Source organism: Siphateles boraxobius, unplaced genomic scaffold, assembly GCF_051911475.1.
Source record: "Siphateles boraxobius isolate OS27281-9 unplaced genomic scaffold, OSU_SipBor_1 55, whole genome shotgun sequence".
Taxonomy (NCBI): Eukaryota; Metazoa; Chordata; class Actinopteri; order Cypriniformes; family Leuciscidae; genus Siphateles; species Siphateles boraxobius.
Window position 1 is genome coordinate 11,931,165 of NW_027509181.1, and position 21,474 is coordinate 11,952,638.

The 21,474-nt window shown below is 42.2% G+C and overlaps 1 protein-coding gene across 1 annotated transcript in view; it reads left to right on the forward strand.

Moving 5' to 3' along the window:
- The window catches only part of LOC143714793 (uncharacterized), a 51,162-nt gene that overhangs the window by 16,198 nt on the left and 13,490 nt on the right, over window positions 1-21,474 (forward strand). Inside the window, exons 15-27 of the mRNA XM_077206231.1 lie at window positions 121-256; window positions 345-463; window positions 544-822; window positions 1,009-1,104; window positions 1,264-1,396; window positions 1,536-1,660; window positions 1,752-2,030; window positions 2,154-2,246; window positions 2,346-2,481; window positions 2,633-2,659; window positions 3,375-3,570; window positions 11,292-11,554; window positions 11,666-11,811. Of these exons, the coding sequence (XP_077062346.1) occupies window positions 121-256; window positions 345-463; window positions 544-822; window positions 1,009-1,104; window positions 1,264-1,396; window positions 1,536-1,660; window positions 1,752-2,030; window positions 2,154-2,246; window positions 2,346-2,481; window positions 2,633-2,659; window positions 3,375-3,570; window positions 11,292-11,554; window positions 11,666-11,811 (2,028 nt within the window). The remainder of the gene's footprint in view (window positions 1-120; window positions 257-344; window positions 464-543; window positions 823-1,008; window positions 1,105-1,263; window positions 1,397-1,535; window positions 1,661-1,751; window positions 2,031-2,153; window positions 2,247-2,345; window positions 2,482-2,632; window positions 2,660-3,374; window positions 3,571-11,291; window positions 11,555-11,665; window positions 11,812-21,474) is intronic.

The window sequence follows — 21,474 nt, forward strand, 5'->3', positions numbered from 1 at the left end:
GGTTACAGTAGTAACCTGAGACGTTTTACAGTAATGTGACATTTGTTTCTTGGTAGAATTAGTTATACAGCTCCTCTTATCCACAGATCTGTAACAAAAATATTTGTAATCATTATTTAGGCTGGATATGACACGATTGATTCAACCAGTTATTATACAATTCCTGTGTCTAATATCGCTAACCTGACCCACTCCACAAATGTCAATGTTACGGGCCGTTGGGCTTTTCGTGTCGACACTTTGCCAGCAAAACTTGGTAATACATGTTTTCTTTCTTCTCCTGAACTTAATTCAATTTTCATTTTTGTACCAAGGCCAAAGCATGCTATTGTATTTTTTTCCAGGTTTGTTTTACCCAACTGGCTCTCCAGTCTCTCAGAATCCCTGTCAAAGTAATGCAACCTCAGCTGTGCACTTGCAGTATCCTTTCTTGTACTTTGGACGCAAATTCTATAACATATATGTAAGATGTTATGTTAAACATTACATTTGAAGTACATTGAAGTCATGTTGCTTCAGTTAGTCTTCATATCTTTACTATAGGTCAACAATAATGGACATTTGACATTTGATGAACCATCTTATGAAAGACTGCCGAAGGCTTTCCCTGCCAACTCTACTACAGACATTATAGCTCCACTCTGGGCAAAGTTTGACTGTAGTGTCAATGGAAACATCTCCTACCGCTTGGTAACTCAAAGCCGTATTCTGGACTGGGCGAGAAATGATGTCAAACAGTATTTCCCTCTGTTTGGGTTCTCAGTAAATGCAGTCCTCATGGTTACTTGGGAGAGAGTGCCCTACTTGAACAGCTCCTTGACGGTGTGTAGATTAAATGGTTACACTAATCTTTAACCTAAGTTTAGTATAAATGTAGTCAGAGATTGAAATAATTTTAAAAGGATTGGATATATTTAGCATAATTTTGTTAAATGAGTTTTGTTTATAGACAATTTATAACTGTGTTTTCTCATTGAAACCCCAATGTTTTTATTTGACTTTTCCTAGGAATCCTCCTTCCAAGTAATTGTAATTATTTGCAGGACTCTTTCCTTTGTCATAATGAACTACGGAAATATTTCCTCAACTAACCAAAATGTTCAGGTTGGACAGAATAAGAATCTTGTTACAAATCTTTAAAAATAATATAATAATAATATCAATGGCCAATGGGACCTTAAATAAATGTCTTGGTCTACTGGCTGATTAATTATTATTATTATTAATATTATTTTGTTTTGTTTTGTATTGTTGTTTACTCAGGCTGGTTATGACACAATAAACTCAACAAATTATTTTTCAATCCCTGTGCCTGATGAAAATAAACTCTCTAACTCCAGCAATGTGGATGTGCCGGGGCGATGGGCATTTCGTGTTGATGGCGGGCCTGAGGAGGGTAACGTCACTGTTTAATAGAAAGAATATCAGATTGTTTGATAAATAGTCATGAAATAAAACATGAAAACAAATGTAGGCATTATAAAAATGTCCTCATTCAAAACTTTAAACTCTCATAATAATAATATTGGGAATAGGAATATTCTACCCATATGGCGATGTAGAGGATCAGAAAAACCCACAGTCGGATGATGGAAGTTCTCCACCGATCCCCTTGCGGTGGCAATTTGTGTACTTTGGCGATGTATTTGACAAAATATTTGTAAGAAGCATTTATTAATGACATTCATTAATGTAAATTCCACATAGAGGATGTTACTTGAAAATCCAGATAACATATTTTGATCCTACAGGTGAATAATAACGGAGACCTGACCTTTGATGAGCCACTTTACCAGTGGTATCCTGATTATTTTCCTGCATGCTTGACTAGAGACATCATTGCTCCTCTGTGGACAGACATTGATAATAGTAGGAAAGGAACCATCTCTTACCGACAAGTAACAGATGGTCATCTCTTGAATCGGGCTTCAAGAGACATAAACCAATATTACCCCAACTTGAACTTCTCTGCCTCATGGGTTTTTATCGCTACATGGGATAAAGTACCGTACTTTGGAAACAGAGAGGCAGTATGTTTTTGTTTTTTTTTCAATTAGAATGCGCTTTTATTGCATAGTATTTTCATTGAACTGAAATGTATGGAATATCCAGAATGATGCTTGTATTAATGAGGAACTCCCGGTCTATTCCAGGAGTCGACCTTTCAAGTGGTTTTGGTGTCTGGAAAAAACATGTCATTCACACTCATGCATTATGATTATATCACCTCCACCTATGCTGCAGAGGTAAAGCAGTGAGGAAAATGTGTCAATATAGATATTTAGCAGTGTGAAAAGTTTTGGGATTTAATGGAGGTTTTTTCTTTGTGTTTTCTTCATTAACAGTCTGGCTATGACACAATTTGCTCTACTAATTTCTTTTTAATTAATGTTTCAAACATTGCAAACCTGCCATACACCAGCAATGTCAACGTCATGGGTAGATGGGTATTTCGTGTTGACAATTCATCAGAAAGAAATGGTATGTGTATTAATGAAATGTGTAATTCACTGTAGCTTAATTCATTTTATAACTGATGTCTCAAAACATATGCATTTGTTTGTTTCTTTAAATAGTGTGTGTAACAGAGTATAGGTATACATGTAACATCTGCCTCTGTTTTGTTTTGCAGGATTTTGTGACAAAACAGACACTCAAGGTACACAATTTTGCATTGACAATTTGGTTTCTAGTTAAATATAGTAAAATAATTGATAACTCTATTTTCCCTGAAATCACTGTGCAAATAAAATATCTATAACACAATGTATATTCAATCTGGACCGGCACGTTTCCCCTTATATTTCTGAGGTAGCTGAATTTTTAATGCAACTTCCAAAACTAAAACATTTTTTTTTTTTACCTTTAAGCATTTAAATGATTATTGTCTGTGAAATATAGTGATGAAAACTTGATGTTTTGAATCTTTAGTATTTACATCATTCATGTAGAATTCTTGTTTGTGGGGTTTTCCATTCAAAATTTCAAAAGATTGACTTATAAATCACTTAATATACTTATCAATAACTTAAGTTTTATCATTTAGTTGAGTTTTATTATTTATTGAGATATTTATTATATATACATTTAAAGTCAGTGTATGTGTAAGTTCCCTTTGCTTGGCCGCTTTAATTTAGCAGCGCGATCTCAGGAATGAATGATCTTTTAAAAAATATTTATATTTTATATTGCGTTGGGAAAGATCATTTTTTCATCATACTTTTTTTGAGAATTTTACTTGAGTAATCACATTAAATGTAAATCAGGATTTAAAATATGTCCCCTTCAAATATCAAATGAGGTGAATGAAGCCGTCTACTGCAGTTCTGCTTGAGCAGTTCTTGGGTAAAACATTGTGTCTTTTGTGTTTACAGCCTCAGATGATCCTCCCAGTGCTCAGGTGTGTGGGAGAACCACATTTAACACCAGTAGCAGGATAGTAGAAGGTCATAACACTTCAGCTGGACGCTGGCCGTGGCAGGCTAGCATTCTTCTAGACGGCAGTCACTTCTGTGGAGGTTCTCTCATCAACAAACAGTGGGTGCTGACCGCTGCCCACTGTGTTAATAGGTAAACTCAATTTATATAATTTATAATTATTATAGGAAAATATATTCTTATATTCTGAAATATTCTGACAGTGAGACTTGGTAACCACAGGTAAAACCATGCTTGCCTACTAACTCACTACCACTGTATAAAAAATGCCTAAACACAGGTACAAATTATACACACACCTTAACAAAGAAACTGCCATAACTTCATAACAAAAATTAATTATATATTTCTCTACTAATCAATCTAATGCAATATAAATGACTATAACATAGTATTCAATAAATATTCAACATTGCTGCCCAAACCATGGTGAATTAGTACAGTACATTCATGGTAAATATTTGTAACGGTGGTGATTTGGGGATTTTAAAGTCTAACTTCGTTCATGGCACCCTGTTTCTCCTGTTTTTCTCAGTCTTGTTGGGAATTTAAAACTAGTTAAATCATCGAGTAATTTGTGGGTTTTTTACAGAGAGGTGTGTGTCAAACTGAATGTCGCAACACTTTGGATGTTGCAACGCTGTTTAATAATGGCTTCCGGGATCGGGAGTAAACGCTTGCTATCCGTTATCCACTGGGCCGTGCTGCGTAGTTCAAACTAGTGAAACAACTGAAAACAGCGTTCCCTTTAGTAGTCACTCCGAGTTACGTCGGATGACGACGAATGGGGGTTTCGCTTAGAACACCTATCGACTTCGAGTATTACAAAACGAGCCAATGGCAATGAAATGCCATGGGTCTGCGGAATTTGCATAGCGTATCTCCGCCCCACCGCGTGGGTATAAAGGAGGACGCCGGCAACATGCAGGTATGTTTTCGCTTCGGAGCCAAGAATATTACTTCACTCCACAATCATCTCTGACTTCGCTCTACGAGACAAGCTTCTCTCTCCGGTGTTGGTGTGACGGCGATCTGCAGCGAGCTCACAGTGCCTGCTGATCTGTGCAGTGATCTGCCAGTGTGTGTGTGTCTCCCTGTGCGCTTCAACATCGCGGAGTTTTTTTCTCCTCTCATAAAAGAGCTTGCACGCGGCACGTCTTTTTAAAGACGGCTCGACCGTGCATTTCTGGTTGCAGCGGACTGGTATCGGACTCTGATGGGCACGAGCGCTGTCTAGTGTGTTTGGGCTTTGATCACGCTTGTACAGCGCTCGTAGATAACTCATGTTCTCTCTGGGAACGTGATCATCGCGTCATATATAGGTCGAGACTCGGTGAACTCGCAAGAGTGAGAGTCCTCTCATCCACTACCCGATCTTCGGCTGGTGGACAGGGTGACCTAAGGGTGTTGGTCTGGAACAAGGCGCCGACTCTGTGTCCACGCCCCAGCCCCCCCTCTTTAATGACGGTGCCCGCTAGCGAACTGATGATTCCACGAGTCTACCCTCGGGTGGCCCGTGTGTTTTCATTTGAAGCTACAGAGGATGATGCTGTGTCTGTAGCAGCATCACTAGGTGGGCTTGACTCTTCTGGAAATGACGACTCTTCACAGCTGCCACCCTCTGGTGTGCATACGGCTGTGCCTGAGTCTGATCCAGAGATGATGGCCATGCTTTCCCGGGACGATTGGTTTTTGGGTGAGGCCGCCGACGCGTCCACGGCAAACCCCAATATCTTTCCTCCCGGACGTGCAGGATGAGTTCACGGGTCCTCTCGTTGGTCTCATCCGCCTTTCCTCCCCTCAGGGGCCGCTGCCCATGGGTACACTGGGGTTCCCCCGGTTGAACGCTCTGTTGCCATGCTACTGTGTCCTCAGAGTGCTTCCCGGCGCAATCCTAAGCACCCGTCCAAGCCTGTAGTTCTTTTCGTCACAGTAATCTGTGGCGAAATCCTATAGTGCCACAGGACAGGCAGCTGCCTCACTGCATCCCATGACCGTTCTGCTGGTCTCCTGACCCAGACGCTCATGGACATGCAGGAGGGCGGGACTGACCCGAGGCTCTTCAGTGAGCTGCGCGCCGCCACTGACCTTGCTCTCCGAGCTACGAAAGTGGCCGTACGCTCTCGGAGTCAGGTGATGTTCACCAGTTTGGGGCTGACCAGTCTGATGTGCACGATGTCGGGCGGACCCGTCTGCTCGACACCCCCATCTCCCAGGTCGGCCTCTTCGGCGGCGCGGTTGAGTGCTTATGCCCAACAGTTCTCAACCGCCCGTGAGCAGATTGAGGTTATTCTGCCCGACGGCCCAGCCGTCCGCTCAGATCCCTCAGTCTGCCCACCGCCGAAGGCTCCCTCCCACGGTTCCAACCCCGCCCGTTCAGCCGGGCCTGGCTCTGGAAGACCGTAGGGGGATGCCACAGCCCTCTCCAGCCCCGCATCCCGCTAAACGCCGGGTTAAGCGGCACTTTTGAGATGGGCTGCTCAGAGATGAGACTCAGTTCTTTCCAGGAGTTGGTAGCAGGGCCACTCCTTTCCCCGGTGGAGGGCTGGGGAAGAATCCTTATTCAGAAAGAACTGACTCTCTCCTCTCTGAGCATACAGAGTTCTCGGACGACACAGAGCGCCGCCCACAAGCCGTGCTCTCCTCATCCCCCTCTGCCCCAGAGGTGGTTGACACGGCGTGCCGTCCACGGACCGTTTCGCCCCTGTCCCCCTCTGTCGCCAGACCCCTGACAGAGCAGGCCCCCGTGGAACGCTGGTCCTTCCCTGGCCTCCTCTGTCAGGGTGCGGTTATGACCTTGCCCCCACACCGGGCCGCTATGCCGTCCTCGTCTGGGCTGGTCATTCCGCTTCGCTGCACCACCGGGGGGACGTCTGTGGTTCTTCACTCCGCTGGCACAGTTGGGAGCCTGCACTAGAGCTTCCCTATCTGTTCCGCTGGGTCGTGCGAACCATCGGCTCGGCTATGCGATTCAGTTCGCACGGTCTCCTCCCTGCTTCACGGGAGTCCGCTCCACTTTTGTCGGTGGCTATGCCCCTATCATGAGAGCAGAGGTTGCTCCCTACTGGCGAAGGGTGCGATTGAGACTGTCCCTCCAGCCGAGATGAGGTCCGGGTTTACAGCCCCTACCTCATTGTCCCGGAGAAGTCTGGTGGGTTACGGCCAATCCTGGACCTATGCATCTGAACCGCTCCCTTTCAGGCTGCCGTTCAAGATGCTCCTGGCCAAACGCATTTCTGGATGTGTGCGGCCACAGGATTGGTTTGCAGCGATCGACCTGAAGGACGCCTACTCTTATGTCTCCGTTCTCCTTCGACTCAGATCGTACATACGTTCTGCTGTCAGAGGGCGCGCATATCAGTACGCTGTTCTCCCGTTCAGGCTAGCCCTGTCTCCTCGCGCCTTCACAGGTTGTTGAGGCAGCCCTTGTTCCTCCATGGGAACACGGGGTTCGCATCCTGAACTATCTCGGTGACTGGCTGTCTTAAGCTCACTCCTGAGACCAGGGTTGCGAATACAGGGACCCAGTGCTCCGGCACCTAGCTCGTCTGGGCCTTCGGGTCAACTGGGAAAGGAGTAACTTTGCCCTGTGCAGAGGAGCTCTTTTCTCGGTATGGACTTGGTCGCCTTCTCCACTCAGCCATTAAACAAGAGTGCGGTCCCACTGAAATTGTTTCAGAGGCTCCTGGGGCATATGGCAACTCCGCTCGGATTGCTTCATATGAGACCGCTTCAGCTGTGGCTTCGCGATCGAGTCCCGAGGTGGGCATGGCATCATGGCACGCTCCGAGTTACAGTAACTCCGACCTGCCGTCAGACCTTCACCCCGTGGTGGAACCTCAGTTTTCTACGGGCCTGTGTTCCCCTAGAACGAGTTTCCAGGCATGTTCCACGGGCTGAGGCGCCATGTGCAACGGACATGCTGCCACGGGCTCCTGGACAGGACCCCAGCGGGGTCTGCAGCCTTCGAGCTGTCACGGTTTCGGCCCATCTCCGGCGAATGGCGACTCCATCCCCAGTCGGTTCAGCTGATTTGGGACCAGTTCGGGGACGCACAGATAGATCTGTTTGCCTCTCACGACTCGACCCATTGCGCCCTGTTCTATTCCCTGACCGAGGGCTCCCTCGGCATGGATGCACTGGCGCACAGCTGGCCGCGGGGCCTACGCAAATATGCGATTCCCCCAGTGAGCCTTCTCGCACAGACCTTGTGCAAGATCAAGGAGGACGAGGAGCAGCTCATTCTGGTTGCACCGTATTGGCCCACCCGGACCTGGTTCTCCGAACTGGTTCTCCTCGCGACAGCACCTCCTTGGCCAATTCCTCTGAGGAAGGATCTCCTTTCTCAGAGACGGGGCCCCCTTTGGCACCCTCGACCCGATCTCTGGAGGCTCCACGTGTGGCTCCTGGACTGGACGAGGCAGGTTTGAGTACACTGCCACCTGCGGTGGCGGCTACCATCACTTCCGCTAGAGCATCGTCCACGAGACATGTCTATGCGTTGAAGTGGAACCTCTTCGTCAACTGGTGCTCTTCTCGTCGAGAAGACCCCAGGAGATGCTCGATCTCTGTCGTGCTTTCCTTCCTGCAAGATGGGTTGGAGCGAAGGATGTCTCCCTCCACCCTGAAGGTGTATGTGGCTGCTATCGCCGCATATCACAAAGCAGTTCAAGGTAAGTCTCTGGGGAAGCACGACCTGATCGTCAGGTTCCTGAGAGGAGCGAGGAGACTGAATCCTCCTCGCCCTCCTCTCGTTCCCTCTTGGGACCTCTCAGTGGTCTTAAATGCCCTGCAGAGGGCTCCCTTTGAGCCTCTGCATTCAGTTGAGCTTAAGTTCCTGTCTATGTAGACAGCGCTCCTGGTTGCTTTGGCCTCTATCAAGAGGGTAGGGGACCTGCACGCATTCTCCGTTGACGAAGCGTGCCTGGAATTCGGGCCCGGTCACTCTCACGTGATCCTGAGACCCCGGCCTGGATATGTGCCCAAGGTTCCCACCACTCCCTTCCGGGACCAGGTGGTGAACCTGCAAGCACTGCCCCGGGAGGAGGCAGACCCAGCCTTGGCACTGCTCTGTCCAGTACGTGCTCTCCGTGCTTACGTTGACAGAACGCAGTGTTTCAGGACATCAGACCAGCTCTTTGTCTGTTATGGTGGGAGACTGAAGGGAAAGGCTCTCTCAAAGCAGAGGTTGTCTCACTGGATAGTGGACGCCATTGCTTTGGCTTACCAACAGCAAGGCCGACCGTGCCCCCTTGGTGTGACAGCCCACTCCACCCGGAGTGTGGCGTCCTCTTGGGCTGTTGCGCATGGCGCCTCGCTGACAGACATTTGTAGAGCTGCAGGCTGGGCGACACCCAACACATTCGCCAGATTCTATAATCTCCGAGTGGAGCCTGTGTCCTCTCGTGTACTCGCTTCAGCTAGCTAGTACTGGACCCGCTCAGGTGTCTTCGCTTGCTCGCCATTCCACTCCACGGACTGGATACGTGCGATTATTCCTCAGGTGAGCCTTCCTCTCTGAAGCCCTGAGTTCCTCCAGCACTGTTGACGCTGGCGCCAGTGTCTATTGCCTGGGCGTCGGCTAGGTGCCTCAGTGTGCATGGTTCCTCCCCGAGTAACCCCCACATGTGTATTTCCACTGTAAGTCTCCTTGAGCACGTGTCTTTCCCTTGGCAAGCCACCTTGCCCTCCTGGAGTTGAAAGTTGCCACCCCTCGGGCTGGTCACTCCAGTGTTCCTCCATATGTAGCCCTCCGGCCATATGCGTATCTTAAGTCCTCCCTACAGGTAGGCATGCTGCAGCATATCTCCTCTGAGATATGCTTCCCAGTGTACCTTGGTATTCCTGTGTTAAGTAGGACTCCTTCGTCCGTGCCAGTATCACGACAGGGGGATCAGACTTTCGCAGGGCACTGGAAGACAGCTGTGAAGGTGGCGTGATTTCACGGGGACCCCCATTCGTCGTCATCCGACGTAACTCGGAGTGACTACGAAAGGGAACGTCTCGGTTACGTATGTAAACCTCGTTACGTCTCCCTGCCACTTCCGCTGTACCGCTGGGCAGACGCCTGAGTTCAGTCTCGGCTCCTCAGCGAAGACATACCTGCATGTTGCCGGCGTCCTCCTTTATACCCACGCGGTGGGGCGGAGATACGCTATGCAAATTCCGCAGACCCATGGCATTTCATCGCCATTGGCTCGTTTTGTAATACTCGAAGTCGATAGGTGTTCTAAGCGAAACCCCCATTCGTCGTCATCCGACGTAACGTCTCCGTTCCCTACTCAGGGAACGAGGGTTACATACGTAACCAAGACGTTATTTGTTCTCTATTTGTTGTTACTGACTGAGAAACCGCTTCAGATGATTCAGTGACAGAGCGGTCCGAAACAAATCCAAATCGTTTCAGACCATTATGCAAGTGTGTTTGACCAATTAATTGAATAGAAAGAATCAAACCAAAAGAATGATACGAATGATTGGTATCGCTGGTTCAGTCGACAGAAATACAGGACTCATATAATAACTGCTGGAATACTCCCACGGAAAATGTTTCAAAGGTCGTATAGTTATAACAGTGCGCTGCAGGTGCAACTGTGGCCACGTATCTAACCAAATTAGCCGCACCACCACGAAAAAAGGAGGAGGGATCTTGGGGTGCTCTCCGGCCGATGGAGATGATTGGCGGGCCGGATTCCGGGTCACCAATTGAATAGCCCTGATAGTCTTCTTAATCATATTTGATATACAAATGTCTAAGGCCTCTAGTCTCTGACGGATAGGCTACTGTAGATCCGCACTGAGTGAAGAGACACTAGAAGGGGCATGTCTAGTGTACAATCGCGAACCTGACTCTCCATTTCTTCCACTCCAGATAGGGGTTAAATACAATTGTTATTTTTTATTTCTATTTTTATTTCTTAAGCATATGCTGTGATTATTTTAGAATTATTTTAATCCATTTTCTGTGTAAAGCGCTTTGAATCACCATTGTGTATGAAATGTGCTATATAAATAAAGTTGCCTTGCCTTGCCTAAATATCATCATGGTCAAAAACTTTGGTAAAAAATCTGTTGCACACAATCTACTACATGCCTTGTGCAATCTGACTTTTTTTTAGCAAGTAAACACCTTTTAATATAATTGTAAAAATGTCCCTTTTCAGGTCGGGGTCTTTTTCCTGTAAATATAAGAATAAATTTTGTATTCTGAGTAATTTAAATAAAATTAAATTAAAAAATTAAAAAAATAATTTAATAAAAGAAGCAACTTAGGTTTACTTGGTTTTACTTGATTATTTTTTATAATAAAGGGCTTTGAGGGGTGTTTATTTGTTCATCTTTGTCAAATAAATAATCAATCATCATTGTTCTGCTTTGCATTTTATGATTTGCCATCACAATAAAAACTATAGAGCTTTGATAATAAATCTAAGCATTTAAATGTCATCTTAAGACATATTATTGGGAGATATAGCTTGACAACTGATATGCATGTGCATTTTAATTAGTCTGCATAGGTAAGTAGTCTGTTATACTGTAATTAAGTTCTCATTTATTTAAATTATTACTATCAGCAACTGCACCAAATTGCCCATTTTTACTAATTTTGAGCCTATGAGCTCCATGTTCTCACTATATCATATGAGACATAAAAGCCTTATGTATAAAATATGATGCTGAACAAAAAACACATATGTACATTATTTTCTTTAGATTAAAAAAATAATTTGTCTAAAGGGTCAATAAATCAATCCATTTCACAAAAAAAATATATTTATCTGACTTTTATTTCATATGTTAGGCTTTACAGGGTTAAAACTCTTATTGACCACTTTCTCTGTCTATTCCTTTAGTTACGTTGGTTACGCCATCTTTTCTTTAAGTGTGGTTTTGGGGCGACAGACCCAGGATGAAGTGTTCAGACGTGTCATGGCAGTCGTCAAACATCCTAGTTACAACAATGTTACAAATGACAATGATATCGCTTTGCTCAAACTGAGTTTTCCCATCACCTTCACTGACTCCATCAGACCCGTGTGTCTAGCAGCTGATCACAGTGTGTTTAACATCGGCACAGACAGCTGGATCACTGGATGGGGAGACATTAGTGAAGGAGGTGAGAAATCATTCCTGTTTCATATAGCTACATTAAACTCAACATAAAACACCTTTCATAATCAAATTCGAAACAGGATAGAGTAACAGGATTCTCATGTCTTTCCTACAGTGTACCTCTCGTCCCCTAATGTTCTACAGGAAGTGGAGGTTCCTATAATTGGTAACAGACAGTGCAACTGTCTCTATGGAGTTGGAAATATAACAGACAACATGATCTGTGCTGGTCTACTGGAGGGAGGAAAGGACTCATGTCAGGTACACAAACCCTGTTCAGCTCCCTTAGTGTCACAAAACGTCTTGTTACTGTTGTAACCTCCGTTCCCTGATGAAGGGAACGAGACGCTGTGTCGATTTAGTGACACCAGGGGTCGCCTTTGGGAGCCTCAAATACCTATTATGCTTCAGAAATGGCCAATGAGAATAGGCTAGTGGAATTTGCATGACACTCCTCTGGACCTACAGTTATAAAAGGAGGTGGCTTGCACCACTCATTCAGGTTTGTAATGAAGAGCCGAGACAATGTCTTAGCCAATTCAGCGGGTAGTTCAGTGTTGTGGCAGTAGGGACACAATGTCTCTTTTTCTCCATCAGGGAGCGGAGGTACAGTAGCTACAGTAACCAAGACGTATCTGTCACTCATTCAACATTGTGTCAATATAGTGACACTAGGTTTAGTGTTCACTAAACCCCACAACCAGTTGAACTGTGTTACGAGTGCCTAATAACAAAGTGCACAACGGCCATATCGTAAATTTTGCAAGTTGCTGTAGTACCACCGCCATGAAGGGTGGTAAAGGACCTTACTAAGCCTTTTTTTGTTGTGTGTGTGTGTGTGTGTGTGTTTTTATTTTTTATAAAAGATAAAAACTCACAGCTATGCAGACCAGAAGGTTTTTGCGCTGGGGAAAGTGTTATTTTTCCAACCCAAAATAAGAACAGAGGTGCAGAGACCACATCCTGCTAAAGGAAGGTTAACATGTGTAGAATACGTGTTGGGCGGGGGCGTGTATATATATTCTACAGAGTTGGTTCAAATTAGAGTTGGAAACATCTTGAAAAATGTGTCTTTTTCCACAAATTTTGTATGCATGCAAATTGTATAATATCCAAGGTAAACATTTCTAGTAATTGTGCAGTTAATTCTCATACTGTATTTTCAGAAAGTTTTTGGAAAAAAAGTACTTTAAAAAGTATACATTTTATCATACGCATTTCAAAGGTAAGAATTCATTAGTTTGAATACTGGAACAAACACTATAATAACATCTTAGTTGATAATTCAATATACCTACTTTATTTTCGACAAAACATCCAATTCTATATATTTAACATATGAGCAGAAAAAGGTAAACAAAAGCTTATTTGATGTGACAGTAGTCTTTTTTTTTTACAGTAAAAACTTTTTAATCTATCCAAAACTAATCAACGAAATCAACAAAATCTTGTCTAAACATTCATATTTAGTCTGTAACATATCGTGTTTATGATATATTAGCATATAAATGTTAATTTGCAGTTGCTTATACACTATTCCATATCGCGATTAGAACAAAGCACTTAATAATAAAGAACTTACTACATCAGCTGGATCCGTTGCTCCTCGAAATGAAAGTTCCAGCACTTCTGAGGTAATTTTTCCAGGATTATTACGATAGTATTATTCCTCACAGCGTAGCAAGAAGACGTAAAGACGATTCTTGATGTGTTTTAACATGATGTTTGCATGGCTTGCCTCAGATAATTTGCGTTTGAATAGCGTCCGCTCTCCGTGGGCGTGTCACATTAGCACTTAATGAGCTATAATGAGCTGAAAAGAAAACGACTGACATCTCTCTCTTTTCATACAGATTACATAAACTGAGAATATTTGTTTTTTATATAAATTACTTCATTTAAAAGAAGAGAACTCAAGCTTCATAAAGAAAAATCTCTTGTGCCTGTGTGACAAGTATTCACTGAGTTACAGTTAATTTTCGGACTCGTTTCAGAATGGACTTCACTGACAGAGAGAAGGCAAAACTCAATTCATGTGTATTTTTCTTTATTTGACAAAAAGCACAACACTTTTTTTTTTTGTGAGTATACACAAAATGTAATAACACTCATATGTAAGTATTTTGAGTCTCTTTTGCACTGATAAGAAAAAAAGCGAGGTGTGTCACACCGGCGTGAACGCCGACCCCAGGGGGTTAGTTTGTGCTGAAACAAGCTGGATCCAGATCTGGCACCTCCAAAATCCGATCAGGCCCCTCATCTGGGGGATCCCCCATCTCATACACCACTGAAAGATATTTATGCTATGACCTGTGTACATATGTTCAGAAAAATTATATATAATAACGATAATGTTGTCAATGACTTGCTATATCCATGTTAAATGTATAAAACAAAATATTAAGAAGTGGAAGCAATGCAGCTACAAAGTGATCCATGCCAGAGTCCCAGGGCACCAAGGGAACACAGAATTTTTGTACGCAATGTAATAGTGGTGGATTCATCGTGGCACCCTTGCCCAAGGTAAAGGCATCAACCTCAACAATGAAAGGTCTTTTCAACTGATAGAAGGTGTGGGTGACTATAGGACAGAGACTTGGGCTTGTTCTTGAGGAGGGAAGTCAGATGAGCTGTAATTTTGTATGAATTTTTGGTAGAAGTTTGCAAACCCAAAAAAGTTATTTGATGATGATGGGTTCTGGTCAGGATTGACCACTTCCACCTTTCCCTTGTCCATCTTGATGCCTTCTACACTAATGATGTAATTGAGGAACTGGGTGGAGCTCTGGCGGGTTTTCCAGTTGTGGATTGGATGAAGTACTCAGACTAGCAGGGTTCCTTTCGGAGCTGCAGCTTTTGGCTGCTGTGGTGTCATCTACGGGCCATCCGAATACTTAATGGAAATGAGTGAAGAATGAATCCAACAACTGCGTGACGGGACTACCCTGATTCCATATGGATTCTGCCCATTGTTGAGCTCTGCCAGTGAATAATGAAAGGGTGAAGAATATTTTTGCTCTATCAGTAGCAAACCACTGGATTGACCACGTGACTAGTGGTGTAAACCAGTGACAAAATGGTTCTAGGAAAATGGTTATAGAAAAAAATTAAAAAACTGGGCAAACATAGGCAAAGCATTTGAAGAATTGGTTTAAAAATTGTTACAGGGAGAACTTTACATAAGAGTCCATTATGCAGATGTAAATTCAGAAAGGGCTGCCACACGGTATGAAATCGACGATATGAGTTGAGCTCAAATGAACGATTCCAATCATTTAATGTGAAGCAAAAAGTCCAGTTTTCCAGTTTAAGAGCACAATTTTTTTGCAAGGATCATATCCAGCAGTAATTTCCAGGTTATGATCAGGCTTAACAACCTAAAAAAAAGACATTTTGTTTTTAATTTTTTAATATTTTAGAAATTTAATTTATTCCTGTTATGAAAAGATAAATTTTCAGAATCATTACTCTAGTCTTCAGTGTTACATGATCCTTCAGATATCATTTTAATATGCTGATTTTCTGCTCAAGAAACATTTCTTGGTATCAATAGTGAAAACAGTTGTCCTGCTTTGGTTTTTTTTTTTTTTTTTGGGAAATCGTAATGCATTCTTTGATGAATTGAAAGTTCAAAAGAACAGCATTTTTAAACAAAGAGAAAACTTTGGTAAATTGCTGATTTTCAAACTTAACTGAATACAATCCACTCTAACACAAAGGTTCTGTTTACAGCCAGTCAGTCTGTTGTAAGTTATACAGTCTGTTCAAATTAATCATTGAATCGGTTGGGCCAGGTATGGTATCTCTTATCAACAAGTGTCTCAAAACGGGCTCTGTTCCTGCCAATCTTAAAGGTGCATTGCGCAACAATTCATGTTAAAAATACCCGTTTTTCTAACCCATACATGCTTAAAGAACTGCCTGATGGGCTGAATGAGCCCTTCTCTGCGCACTGAGATTGCCTCTATAATCCTGTACTGTAAAATATATAAGAGGGATTCGGGTTCGAATTTGAGACTGGGCGTGACGTCATGCACGTTCACGCTCACCAGGCTATGTGTCTCGCAGGTTTGTGTTCGCCGGCGCCGCCATTCTCCGCATTAGCGAAGACAACTCGTGCGTCAATGGTAGAAGATGGATTCAAAGAGACCGGCTTGTAGTCCATTCCAAACCCCAACGCAAACTCCACGTAAAGTAAAGAAAAGGAACATTTTGTCTAGTGCCACCAAAAGGTCCAAATTGGAGTCAGACAGGCGTCGGAGTAAGACGAGAGTCAACCTCGGGAAGGCATTCAACAAATGGAGAGATCTCCGGTCTGCTCTTGGTCTCAAACGGGATCCTCAGTTGGCTTTTTTCTTGATAAAACGGTAAGATATAGGTCAGTCTCTACTGTTTGATACGGCCAATCTATTTACGTTATGACAACAAATGACGATGCGTAAAATGTGTAATGCTTTAGCGTAAGCTAGATACATTTACAATCAGAATTTGTTTTACTACCATTTTTAGTGAACCGTTTCATGATCTAGGAATTGTGTTCGGAAGAATAGTACAACATGAAACATAAAACATATCCAATAAAAGATGCTAACTATGTTTTTGTTTATGGCCTACCGGTAACGTTAGCCTTGTGTCCATTGCTAACATGCTAAGGTGTTCATGTTATTGACCAACAAAGAAGAACGGCGTTGCATTGGCTATATTGTATTTTTCGGTAAAAATAGTAAATTGTTCCCGTGAATGTGGTACATTTTGTATGTAGTATATATGAGGTATGTGGGGGCAACAATGTATTATACTCTTTGTAAAACAATACCTTTCTTCAGAGGCTAACTTTACTGGGTCTGGACCTGGTTTAGCTCTGATTTAATCCTATTTTAGATATTACTCTGATGTAATAATCATTATTACCTGTAATAAATTGAGTAAATTATAACAGAAAAAGGATGTATTGTTATTGGAATATTCTACTTAGCAGATCAATAACAGGCTGAACCCCGCAACCTGTTTGGCTTTTATGAAAACGTCATGGTGACATTTGATTGTTTATTACCTTGAGACATTTGAGTGAACGTTGTTGACCAACCGTGTATGGTATGATTATTATTTTGAGTTTTTGCGAAGTAATCAATCATATTGTTCATGAACGTGTTTTCATAACAATACAATCATAGGTGGATACAGTAAACACATAAACAAAGTTTTCTACTACCCCCGTTTTCCCCTCACACATAAGAGTAATTTATTCAAATGTCTTTCCTTCCATATATTTGAAATGACTTCCAGATTTATAACTTTATTACCTCTGAAGACATTTTGGCTGTACATCTGTGCGGCACAGATTTAGTTATCTCTCCTTTAGTTATTAACAGCTCGTGCATGCGTGCGTGTGGTCCATGAGGGTGCACAACTCTGGTTGCAGTTTCGCTTGTCGCCAGAGGGGGCGTAGTTCTGCAAAAACTCAGAGACTTGCGTTTTGCGCCTATAAAGTGGCTACGTCACTCCTCTGCTTAAGAAGCCTCCACTAGATCCTTCTGTTTTAAAAAAAAAAATACCGGCCTATCTCTGTCTTACCTTTCATTTCTAAGCTATTGGAGAAAATTGGATCAACTCCAACACTTTTTGTCAAATATCTGTATCTACTGTATGAGGTTTTTCAATCTGGTTTTAGGACTGCTCACAGCACTGAGTCCGCCCTCCTGAGAGTGCAAAATGATATTAATCTCTCCACTGATTCTGGAAATACTGTGGTTCTTGTTCTCTTAGATCTTTCGGCAGCTTTTGATACCATAGACCACCCTACTCTTTTATCTAGACTAGAGACTTGGGTGGGTCTAAAAGCTTCTGTTCTGATATGTTTTCAGTCATACTTTTCTGACAGAAAGATTTTAGAAAAGATGGGGAATTTATCCAGCTCTATGGCACCTCTGACCTGTGGTCTTCCACAGGGCTCTATTTTGGCTCCTTCTCTATTTTATCTCTAAATGCTACCTCTGGGCACTATTCTAAGGAAACATGGTGTATCATTTCATTTTTACGTGGACGACACCAAAATTTATATTCCAATCAAGAGAACCCTCTAGTCTTAAATTCTCTTCAGCTATGCTTTGAGGAGGTGAAAGCATGGCTAGCCCAAAATTTCCTCTTTGTAAATGAAGACAAGACTGAGGTAATTGTTTTTGGCCCAAATGAAAATTCTCAGTGTATAAGCCCGGATTTGATTTGATAAGATCTGCTTTTAAATCCCCAGGAGTTTGGAACTTAGTTGTTCTTGTTGACCAGCCTTTAAAATTTGATAAACACATTTAATCCGTAATCAGTTCCAGCTTCTACCAACTTTGTCTACTGTCTAAAATCAAAGGCTTTATCACTCTGAAAACTCTGGAAATGGCTGTTCAATCATTTATTACGTGCTGGCTAGATTACTGCATTTCCTTATATTGCGGTATATCAAGTTCTCAAATTTCCCGTCTTCATTTAGTCCAAAATGCTGCGGCCAAAGTGTCGCAAATATGACCACATCTCTCCAATTCTCAAATCTCTACACTGGCTGCCAGTTCGACGGAGAATAGATTTAAAAATTCTACTCTTTGTTTTTAAATCTCTAGTCAAATCAAGTCAAGTCATCCTCATTTATATAGCGCTTTTAACAATGTAGATTGTTTCAAAGCAGCTTTACAGAGATAAAAATATAATTTAAGGTAACAGAGATTGGTTTGGTTTTATAGTGGTTCTTGAAAGATGTTTTTTTCCAGCTAAAGTTAGTTTTGATTGATTCACTTCCGTCTAAATGATCATTTGTTATTAAATTAGGGGCCGCTAAGACGACACCGTTCTCTCTAAACAGACTTTAAACGTGAACCTGTGATAGACGCTGATGGCGTTCACATGGGCATTAAGAATTGATTATATAGTTATGTGCGTTTGAATATATGTGCGCAGGTTTGTAATTCCTTACAATCCATGCCTAAACAAACTACTTGTCTTGTCTATAAATTTTGATGCAGAATTGTATTTTATCTTATCACTTTGGGTAGGTACGTGAACCGAAAAATTCCACAACGCTTTATCTGTAGAGTGGTATAGGGATCCTCCATAGGGAGAGGCTAGTTGGCACTTCAGCACTGCATTGTCATCAGGTCCAGGCGAAAGTCCTTCGTCAGATCTGGAAACGGCCTGGATCCGGCAGGCTGCGGGAAAACCTCGGGATAAACAAAGACACTAAAATTAGCGTAGATGCCATTCTTCTTATGATGTAACGAGTACATCATTATTTAAGGGAAGTGTTCACAGTTCCGGCTGACCTAATCTAAGCAGCCTAATATTGAATTATAGAAGTCTATAGAGTGTTATGTGAATGCTAGGTCAAAGAGATGTGTTTTTAGTCTAGCTTTGAACTGACAGACTGTGTCTGCTTCCCGGACAATGTTAGGAAGATTGTTCCAAAGTTTTGGTGCTAAATAGAAAAAGTATCTACCGCCAGCAGTTGATTTAGATATTCTAGGTATTATCAACTGGCCAGAACTTTGAGATCGCAATAGACGTGAAGGACTATAATGCGTTAAGAGCTCGCTCAAGTACTGGGGAGCTAAACCATTTAGTGCTTTGTAAGTAATCAGCAATATTTTAAAATTTATACGATGTTTAATAGGGAGCCAATGCAGTGTTGACAGAACCGGGCTAATATGGTCGTACTTCCTGGTTCTGGTAAGAACTCTAGCGGCTGCGTTTTGAACTAGCTGTAGTTTGTTTATTAAGTGTGAAGGGCAACCACCCAGTAGAGCATTACAATAATCTAGCCTTGATGTCATGAACGCATGAACTAGTTGTTCCGCATTTGTCAATGAGAGCATATGACGTAATTTAGATATATTTTTAAGATGGAAAAATGCGGTTTTACAGACACGTGACTTTCAAATGAAAGATTGGTATCAAAGAGCACACCCAGGTTCCTAACTGACGACGAAGACTTAACAGAGCAGCCATCAAGTGTTAGACGGTATTCTAGGTTATTACGTGTGGAAGTTTTTTGTCCAATAATTAGAATCTCTGTTTTTTTTTTAGAATTTATTAGTAGGAAATTACTAGTCATCCAATTTTTGATATCAACTATGCATTCCGATAATTTTGTGAATTGGTGAGTTTCGTTAGGTTTGGAAGAAATATAGAGCTGAGTATCATCAGCATAACAGTGAAAGCTAATTCCATGTTTCTTAATGATATCTCCTAAAGGTAGCATGTACAGAGTGAACAGCAGCGGTTCTAGTACTGAGCCTTGTGGTACGCCATACTAAACTTGTGATCGATAAGACATCTCTTCATTTACTGCTACAAACTGATAGCGGTCAGATAAATATGATTTAAACCATGCTAATGCAATTCCACTAATGCCAACATAGTTTTCTAGTCTATTTAAGAGAATGTTGTGGTCAATGGTGTCAAATGCAGCACTAAGATCAAGTAACACTAATAGAGAGATACAACCACGATCGGATGATAAGAGCAAATCATTTGTGACTCTAATGAGAGATGTCTCAGTGCTATGGTGCGGTCTAAATCCTGACTGAAAATCCTCGCAGATACCATTTCTTTCAAGAAAGGAACATAGTTGTGAGGATACTGCCTTTTCTAGTATCTTTGACAGAAAAGGTAGATTTGAGATCGGCCTGTAATTGACTAATTCTGTAGGATCAAGTTGCGTTTTTTTAACAAGCGGTTTAATCATAGCCAGCTTAAAGGTTTTTGGTAGGTATCCTAGAGACAAAGAAGAATTAATGATGTTAAGAAGAGGATATATGACTTCTGGAAGCATCTCTTTCAGTAGTTTAGTCGGTATAGGGTCTAACATACATGTTGTCGATTTAGATGAATTAACGAGTTTGCATAATTCTTCCTCTCCTATGGTAACAAATGAATCAAATTTTACCTCAGGGAGACTATAATCCACTCCCTGATGTGATGCTGTTGTAGACGGTTGCATAGTTATAATTTTGTCCCTAATATTATCAATCTTATAAGTGAAGAAGTTCATAAAGTCATTACTGCTGTGTTTCTTGGAAACTTCTGGGCTTGAAGCATTCTTTTTCGTTAGTGTAGCCACTTTTTCAAATAAATATCTTGGATTATGTTTATTTTCTTTTAATAGGGTTGAAAAATAAGCAGATCTAGCAGCTTTTAAAGCCTCTCTGTAAGCAATCGAGCTCTCCTTCCATGAAATCCGAAATACCTCTAGTTTTGTTTTCTTCCAGTTGCGCTCCATTTTTCTGGCTGCTCTCTTAAGGGCCCGGGTGTGCTCGTTGTACCACGCCGTTGGACTATTTTCTTTGATCTTCTTTAAGCGCAACGGAGCAACTGTGACTAAAGTGCTGGAAAGGAGAGAGTTAAAAGTTTCTGTTGCAATATCAAGTTCTTCTAAGCTATCTGGGATGCTGAGACAATGAAACTGATTAGGAAGATTATTGATAAAGCAATCTTTAGTGGTAGAAGTGATAGGTCTAACATACTTGTAACACGGAGTAGGCTTTGCAGCCTTGGCTAAATGTAATTTACATGAGACTAGATAATGATCTGAGATGTCGTCGCTCTGCTGCAGAATTTCAACAGCATCAACATTGATTCCATGTGATAATATTAGATCTAGAGTATGATTACGACAATGAGTAGGTCCTGACATGTGTTGTCTAACTCCAATAGACTTAAGTATGTCTTTAAATGCCAATCCCATTGCATCTTTTCCATTATCTACATGTATATTAAAATCACCAACAATTAGGACTTTATCTGCAGTCAATACTAATTCTGATAGAAAGTCAGCAAATTCTTTGATAAAATCTTTATGGTGCCCTGGTGGCCTGTATACAGTTGCCAGCAGAATTCTCAAACTTGATTTATCATTTACATTATATATTTTTACATTAAGCACCA